This window comes from Barbus barbus (genome assembly GCF_936440315.1).
Source record: "Barbus barbus genome assembly, chromosome: 22".
Taxonomy (NCBI): Eukaryota; Metazoa; Chordata; class Actinopteri; order Cypriniformes; family Cyprinidae; genus Barbus; species Barbus barbus.
The window spans coordinates 730,001-738,962 of NC_136750.1; the positions used below are offsets into that span (position 1 = coordinate 730,001).

The 8,962-nt window shown below is 39.1% G+C and overlaps 1 protein-coding gene across 1 annotated transcript; it reads right to left on the reverse strand.

Moving 5' to 3' along the window:
* Positions 1-2,004: 2,004 nt before the first annotated feature.
* On the reverse strand, positions 2,005-8,426 carry LOC306888245 (neuronal acetylcholine receptor subunit beta-4-like; the record flags this gene model as incomplete). The annotated part of the gene is made up of 5 exons (XM_079446446.1): positions 8,286-8,426; positions 7,092-7,136; positions 6,759-6,868; positions 3,996-5,016; positions 2,005-2,178 (listed from the first exon to the last, which is right to left on the reverse strand). The coding sequence occupies exons 1-5, from the start codon at positions 8,397-8,399 to the stop codon at positions 2,005-2,007; spliced, it is 1,464 nt and encodes a 487-aa protein (XP_079302572.1). The 5' UTR covers positions 8,400-8,426.
* Positions 8,427-8,962: the final 536 nt, after the last annotated feature.

An 8,962-nucleotide genomic window follows, 5' to 3' on the forward strand; every position in this document is an offset into this window, starting at 1 on the left:
TTGTGGGTTCGAGTCCCCGGCCGGCAGGGGTTGTAGGTGGAGGAGTGAATAACCAACACTCTCTCCACCCTCAATACCACGACTGAGGTGCCCTTGAGCAAGACACCGAACCCCCAACTGCTCCCCGGGCGCTGCAGCATTGGCTGCCCACTGCTCCGGGTGTGTGTTCACTACTGAGTGTACACTTGGATGGGTTAAATGCAGAGCACACATTCTGAGTATTATGACTTTGTTACATGATAAAGCACGTGAGAATTTTATGGTTTCACCATGAAGTACATATTTAATACTGGCTCATTGAGAGATCCAAATAATAGAATAAAAGACAATCCTGTAGTCCATATATTATACAAAGTGTAACCTAATAAACACAAAAACATGTCAGAACTTCATTACTTGGGCATTTTTCAAAACACTTTGCTACAACTGCTAAATCTGTCTCTGTTTCAATATGAATAGCTATATGAGAATAATATCCATATCAGCATGACCCTAATGTTCGCTTTCCAGGAAATGATGTATGTTTCAAACAGCTGCAGATTCACTCCCACAGTCCGACACTGGCCTGTATGGATGTTTGGGAAAATATCAAACCTCCAACACTTAGGTGTAACCTGTCCTGTTATATCACAAAACTGGACACTGTGTAAAGAGATACGGTATTCTGCGCTGTGAATGAAAGTGATGCACTGCAGTCTGGATTAGAAGCCTCACTAAATAACCACCAAATAAATCCAGCACCGTGTGGATGTGAGCGACAGATACAGACACAGCCAGCAGGTGGCGCTGTACATATAGTGATTCACACCAGGTCAGATCTGTATGTGCTTTCAGGTGAACACAAGGACAAACACAGAAGATGCAATCACATCTGATAAATGCTTCAGTAGCAAAGGTGAGCAGGTGATCCTTCATCTCCAAAATCAACCAAATCAAGCATTCAGACAAGAACAGACACATTTCTGCTGATTTGATTGAGACTTTGCCAATATGGACATGAATGGCTGCAAATGTGATTAAATATTACACAGTGAATCAAACCTTGTGTAGGCCTATCTATCAAGACCACTGAAAAATAACACAGAAATACTGGAGGCCATGTTTTACAAGAAAATACTATTTCAATCTCTCTACTTCATAAATTTTGTTTCATCAAGAGTTATGCATAACTACTCGTGAAAATAGTTTAAAAGTAAACTATACCACAATTTTTATTGTTTCAAGATAAATTAAATAATCTTATCCAGGCTTAATATGTAGAGACCGATAAGCCATTTGTAGCTTTATTTCCCTGAAAAGTGAAAAAAGTGACTAACAGTGGCTCAACCAATAACAAGAGTTGGTGGGCGGGGTTAACTTGTTTCTGACCAATGGCAGACAAGGGGAGTGAAACCTGTTGGGAACAATCATAAATTCTGGAGTTCCATTGGGTTCAACTTGAGCTTCAAGCACTTTGCGGTCATATTCTGGGTCAAATGATTGCTGATGTGGAGAAAACATTATAATACAATAATGGCACAGTGACTGTGTCACTATCAGAGTTTCATGCTCAGATCATCACTCAGAGCTGAGCTTCATGTCTGCGAGTTATATATATACAGCGGTGGCCAAAATGATGAGAACACTAGTATTTTCAGCAGCTTAAAACTATTTTAAGTCAGTTATTTCTATCTTTTGCTGTATAAGGAGCTTTGCAGGAGGTTTCTTGAAGCGTCTTGGAGACACAGTTCTTCTGGATTGAGTCTGTCTCAGTTTGTTCTGTTTCTTCATGTTATTCCAGACAGACTGATGATGATCAGATCACATCTCAAACATCTCACTGGATTATTACAATTAATGGCCAAATGAATGTTTGGAAATGCAAACTGATATTTTCCTACTGACACACTACAGCAGAAGATACTGGAAATACTAGTGTTCTAATCATTTTGGCCACCACTGTATATCTATATATATATATCTATATATGTGTATATAAAGCATCAGTTGATTGAGATCTCAGGCTCACATCCCGTCTCGTTTGGACGGCTCTGCGCTGGACGGCAGGATGGCTGCGGTCTGGCTCTGGAAGAGTGGCTGGAGGAACAGACCCAGTGTTCCCACCACACACACAATCACAAAGATCCACAGAAACAGGCGGTCCACCACCATGGCCACGTACTTCCAGTCCTCGACGACCTGTGGATGCACAGAGATCGGCTCGTTAATAAGCCTATTGACCCATTAGGTGCACTAATAAGGGAGGAGGCGGAATGAGCAGCCTCTCAGACTGCTGTCCTCGGCACTTTCTGATGCTCACTATTATTCTGATTTAAGCACACGATCGATGCTCTTACAATGGGCTCCGGCTGAAGCGTGAGCGTAACCTCTGCTGTTTTCCACCTCTGTTTGCTAACTGTGTGTCTGCTGAATACATATATTCTTTGTTAAACTTGAATGACATTTAACTTTTATTGTACAGTTCGATCTGTTTTAAACCCATGAGGTGATTTCTTACTAGATATGCACAGAAAGTGAGGATGAGTGAGATTTAAGACTAGTGTTTCCTGTAAATACACAGAATTACAGCAAATTAAACAAACATATGGCTAAACTAGTATAGATGCAATGGCAGTGTCTTTTCTTTTCTTTTTAAGTCAATAAGACTCACAAACTGTCTGACAAATTGAACGGTTCACAAATACTTTATGTTTTAGATCGATAGCAGGGCAATTATGGCCAGTGATTTACAAATGAAACCATACAAGTCATAAAAGTTCTACAAGCCATCAATCCCACTAAAGGGTTCTTAGGATGATATGGCATTACTGAGAGTACGAGCTCAACATTTATTACTGTTCAAATGTTTGGAGTGATTTTACTTTAAATAATACTTTGTTTTTTAATAAATAATAATGCAATTAATATTTTTAATCCACACTGATGCATTAAACTGATCAAAACTGATGTTAAATAAATGTAGACTAATATTCAAAAGATCTGAATAACTGAGGATTTTTAAATGTTTTTGAAACATTATTATCGATGTTGAAAAGAGTTGCCCAATATTGTTGTGGAAACTGATGTACTACCAGTCAAAGGTTGCAGCAAATAAGGTTCTAATAGTAATACTTTTATCCAGCATTAAGGACACATTCAATTGATCAAAAGTGACAGTAAAGACATTTCTAATGTTACAAAAGATTTCTATTTCAAATAAATGCTGTTCTTTTGTACTTTATGTTCATCTGTGAATCCTGAAAAATAAAATTTATGACCGTTTCCACACAAATATTGGGCAGAACAACTGTTTTCAATATTGATAATAATCAGAAATGTTTCTTGAGAAGCAAATCAGCATATTAGAATGCTTTCTGAAGGATCATGTGACACTGACCACGGGAACTAGATGAGTCCTCTGCACAATCTGACTTTGCTGCAGCATGGAACTGAACAGCTGGTCCGTCTGGTCAGAGGAGAACTGACCCCCGACTGAGCCTGGTTTCTCTCAAGGTTTTTTCTCCATTCTGTCACCGATTGAGTTTTGGTTCCTCTGGCTTGCTTATTTAGGGACACTTAATTTCCAGCGATATCGTCGACTTGATTGCATAGATACTATTTAAACTGAACTGAGCTGGATGATGCATCGCTGAATTCAATGATGAACTGCCTTTAACTGAAAATTGAGTGTTTACTATTGTCCTTTTGCATTATTGACACTATTTTCCTATTTGATACTGTAAACCTGCTTTGACACAATCAGTATTGTTAAAAGCGCTATATAAATAAAGGTGACTTGACATGACTGAAGACTGGAGTAATGATGCTGAAATTCAGCTTTGATCACAGCAATCAATTACAGTTTAACACATATTCACATAGAAAACAGCTGTTTTAAATTGTAATAATATTCCACTATTTTTACTGTTTTTATGACAGCCTTGTTGAGCAGAAGGGACTCTTTCAGAATGCTAGCGTATGTGAAAGTGTATCTGGGAAGCGATAAAGTCACTCACACTTTGATCGTCATCGTTTCCCATCATGTGATCCGCTACGTAGCAAACGCCGTCCACGGCCTCCTGGATCTCAGATCCCCAGTCTGGAGCCGGCCTGCTCCCTCTCAGGTCCTGTGTGGGGTTGTGTCCGTCGGGCAGGAACCCAGCGGGCCGCAGGTCTCCTTTCTGGATCTGAGGTCCTCTGCAGTAAAAGTGTCCGGGCGACGAGAGTGCCGAGGATGCAGTCAAAAGCGCAGAGGCCGATGACGACATGCCGGATTTGCGAGGATCGGAGCAGCCCAGCAGAGATGATCCGGGATCCCGCAGACGGCGACGGGCCGAGTTTCCCCGCGGTCTCTGCATAAACAACAGCGCTGGAAGTCTGACCAGGAACACCAGCTTGACCCAGTCCGGCATGCTGTGTGTGCTCGGAGAGCGATGGTGCACATTTAGCACACAAACGCTGGTGATGATGGAGAACGTCACCAGCACCATCGTGAACATCAGGTACTTCCCGATCAAGGGAACGTCCAGCGACGTGGGCGGCACGATCTTGGAGATCAGCAGGAGGAAGACGGTCAGCGCCAGCAGGACGGAGATGCACAGCGTCATCTTCTCGCCGCAGTCCGAAGGCAGGTAGAAGACCAGGATGGCCAGCGAGGTGATGAGCACGCAGGGGATGATCAGGTTGATGGTGTAGAAGAGCGGCTTGCGCTTGATGATGAAGTCGTAGGTCAGATCCACGTAGGTGGGGTCCAGAGCGCTGACCGTTCTCCTGCCCGGCAGAGCTAGGATGTCCCACTCGCCGCTGGGGGTGAAGTCGTCCATGCTGGCCACCTCAGACTTCAGCAGCAGGTCGATCTCGGTGTGATCGTAGGTCCAGGAGCGGAACTTGAGCGTGCAGTTCTGCAGGTCGAAGGGGAAGTGCTTGACCTCGATCTTGCAGGCGCTCTTGTAAATGGCAGGAGGAAGCCAGGCGATGCTCCCGTTGAACAGGACGATGGCGTTGGTGAAGACCGTCACTTCGTACGTACCATCCGCACTATGGAGTGAACAGAAACATACAATGCATGTGGGATATGTGACTACTATTTTCTACAAAATTGGTCCCACTTTATATTACGTGGCCTTAACTACTATGTACTTACATCAAAAAACAAGTACAATGTACTTATTGTGTTCATATTGTATTGCTGTTATTGAGGTGGGATACGGGTAAGGTTAGGGACAGGTTAAGTGGTGTGGGTAGGGTAAAGGCTGGATTAAGGTGTAAGGGATGGGTCAACAGTGTAATTATAAATGTAATTAAATAACAGATGTAATTACATATAGGTATGTTATAGGCATGTTTAAAAATAGAAGTGCAATGTAAGAACATGTATGTACACAATAAGTGCATTGCATAAAATTATTAATTTAAATGTAAGTACATATAGTTAAGGCCAACTAATATAACGTGGGTCCACAAAATGATTAGAACACTAGTATTTCCACCAGCTAAATATAATGGTTTTAAGTCAGTTATTTCTATCTTTTGCTGTAGTGTGTCAGTAGGAAATATCAGTTTATATTTCCATTGTTTCTTGAAGCAGAGACACAGTTCTTCTGGATTTAGTCTCAGTTTGTTCTGTTTCTTCATGTTATTCCAGACAGACTGATGATGATCAGATCAGATCTCTGTGTGGAGCACTACAATCTCACTGGATTATTACAATTAATGGCCAAATGAAGATTTGGAAAAGTAAACTGATATTTCCTACTGACACACTACAGCAGAAGATAGAAATAACTGACTTAACACCATTTTTAGCTGCTGGAAATACTAGAGTTCTTATCATTTTGGCCAACGCTGTATATAACAAATGTAAAAGATGACATTGCACCTCTATTACGTAGTTTAATGATAGATAGATAGATAGATAGAATAAAACTATCTATCTATCTATCTATCTATCTATCTATCTATCTATCTATCTATCTATCTATCTATCTATCTATCTATCTATCTATCTATCTATCTATCTATCTATCTATCTATCTGTCTATCTATCTGTCTATCTATCTGTCTGTCTGTCTGTCTGTCTATCTATCTAATATATATATATATATATATATCAGTTTTTCATTTTATTAAAATCATTATTAATTTTATGTGCGTCTGCTATTTTTTTATTTATTTTAATTTAGGTTTCATTTATTTTTTATTTCAGTTTTAGTTTTACCTCAGTTTTAGTTATAAAAATTATTAATTTTAGTGCCTCAAATAACATAAATATATCAAACTATATATAATTTAATTAAAACAAAAAGTTTAATGAAAATGTAAATTAAATCATGCAAAATAGTCATTACCACCTAAACAAGATTTGTGTTTATTTTTAACTTGGAATCAGTGTTTTTGTTGTTGTTTTTTACATTATTCATATAATAGTATAATTGTATAAATATTTTGAATTAGCTTTTATTTTATATTCTATTTTCTGCACCTCACCCCAATAAGTAATTTTAGTACTTTTTAAACTTAAACTAAATTAAAATGATACATGTTACCTTGGCAACAACCTAAAATAATTTGTTTAATCTAATATTTATATTTTGTTTTATTTCAGTGAAGAAAAATGTTTTCATGGTTTGGGATAATAAGGCTGTTTGGAGTGCATGTCACTATCTGCTGGCTGTTCTCTCGCAGGCACACTGGTGGAAGCTGGTGGCTCATTCCTGGCAGGTTTCAGTTTCTGCTCATTATGTCCTGCAGGGTCTGGGGTTCTCTGATCAGAAACTCACTTGTTGTACAGCACTATATCAGGCAGCCAGATGTGTCTGGAGGGGATCCGGAGCTTGTCGATTCCCTCGTACTCCACCGGGTCCCACGACAGCCGATAATCATTCCAGTTCTGCAGATAATATCATAGTTGTCTTATTATTTCATATATGAGCTTTCCCTCGGTCAGACGGACACAATTACACACTCGATTAGCGGCGTGATGAATGGACGTGAGTGCACTGATTATTGGACAGGACACACGACGGGTAAATTCAAGAGCAGCACAAGGACGGCAGAGCTGATGATGCTTTAATGGAGTAATAATTGGCATCTGATGAGCCGCTGACACTGACCTGAGTGAGCCAGACGTTCGTCGTCATGATCTGCTCTCGCTCATTCTGGAAGCACAGAAATAATAACACAGAAACACACCGCTGATACGGACTTTTGAAACAATTTCTCAAGAATGGAAACTTGGGATTGCATTTATGTAGAAACATATTTTCAGCAGCATGGACCCATAATCACTGTGATCATAATCATTTCTACACACAGACAAATAATGGATTATGAAAACTGAATTTAGATTATAGATGGAGAGCACCAAAGACTCATTCAGACATTTCATGTAATTAAAATGTCACAGAAAATAAATTAAAACAAATTATTTTGAAAGTATTACACAATGAATATCAAAATGTATTCCCAATCCCATGCCACACTTGTTTTAGAAAATGTAAATAAATGAATAATTTTGCAATTGTTTTTCTATACCAAATTATTTAGAAAATTAATAAATTAATTATGTGAATATTTCCATAAGTAATCCCACCACACTGAATAATAAAATGTTTACAGCAATTTTCTTCAGCAGCTGTGTGTGTGTGTGTGTGTATATATATGTATATATATATTGCCTCGGTGCAATACTGACAGTATAGAAGGTCTTTTGTACCCACTTTGTTTACATCTACATTTACATTTACACATTTAGCAGATGCTTTTATCCAAAGCGACTTACATTGCATTCAAGTTACGGTTTTTTACATTTTATCAGCTCTTATCGGTTAGACTGTATAATACATCTCACAGGGCAAAGGCACCTTTCACCTTCTAGTGACAAATCTGAGGAGAATTACCTGATTACATATTGTGTATAGTGTGTTTTATTATTTTATTATTTATTTTTATCTACTGTATTTATTGTGTGTTGTATGGCTGCTTATGCAAATCAGTTTCCCTGTGGGGATTAATAAAGTCCCTTCGTTACCAAACAGCAAGAAACTAAATGAACTGATTGTGAAAGTCAGATTGATTGCATGAAACGCTGTTGCTATCAAACATGGTTTCCTCAATCAGCTGAGTCAGTGTGATGGTGTAGAAACAGAGCAAACAGGCCAACTGATGGACGGCTAGAGAAGAAAATTCATGCTGCCTTGTAAAAAGTATTTTACAAGGCAACTCTCAAACTTGTTTGCTGATGAAATACACTACAAAACCACTGATACTGCCATACTGAATGCTGTGGAGGTCTGGTTTTGACTCACCACACTGATGAGCTGCGCCAGAGAAACCTGCAGGAGAACCGTCACTCTCTCGGTCCGGTTCAGCGCCGGCCGGATCAGTTTGTTATAGCGACCTTTACCCAGCAGCCAGTTCATCAAACGCTCCTCTGAATCAGCACAGAGTCCGCCTGCAGACCGCCAGAAAACACCTCAGACCAGAAGACCACAGACTCATGCATGAAAGCGCCGCTCCAGCAGCTCACTTAGTTTATAAAACACAAAGATGGCCACAATATCCTTCAGAAATACTGCATTATGATTTTCAGTCGAATGCACTTCTTGTACATGGCACCTAATTACCCGAGGAACTCCATAAGAAAGAGACAATGTTTAACCCCTGGTGGAAATTGTGAAAATCGATTCCATTGAGTTGCTCCCAGATAACAAAAACATATGTTTTAAGAACATTTTGCTAACTTTCCCAGAAAGTTATGAAAATTATATTTCTAAATGTTCAAAAAGTCCAGGTTTTAAAAATGTTTCATTTTGCAATCATTATGGGAACATTAGTTGTGAGTGCTCTGAAAGAAACAGTACATTTAACAAACATTAGATGAACATCCAACTCAAACATTTCAGAAAAATAAAAAAGATTCCATGAATGATTTATAAATAACATATACAGCTGAGGTCTAAATCATAAAACTGTTCATTATTTT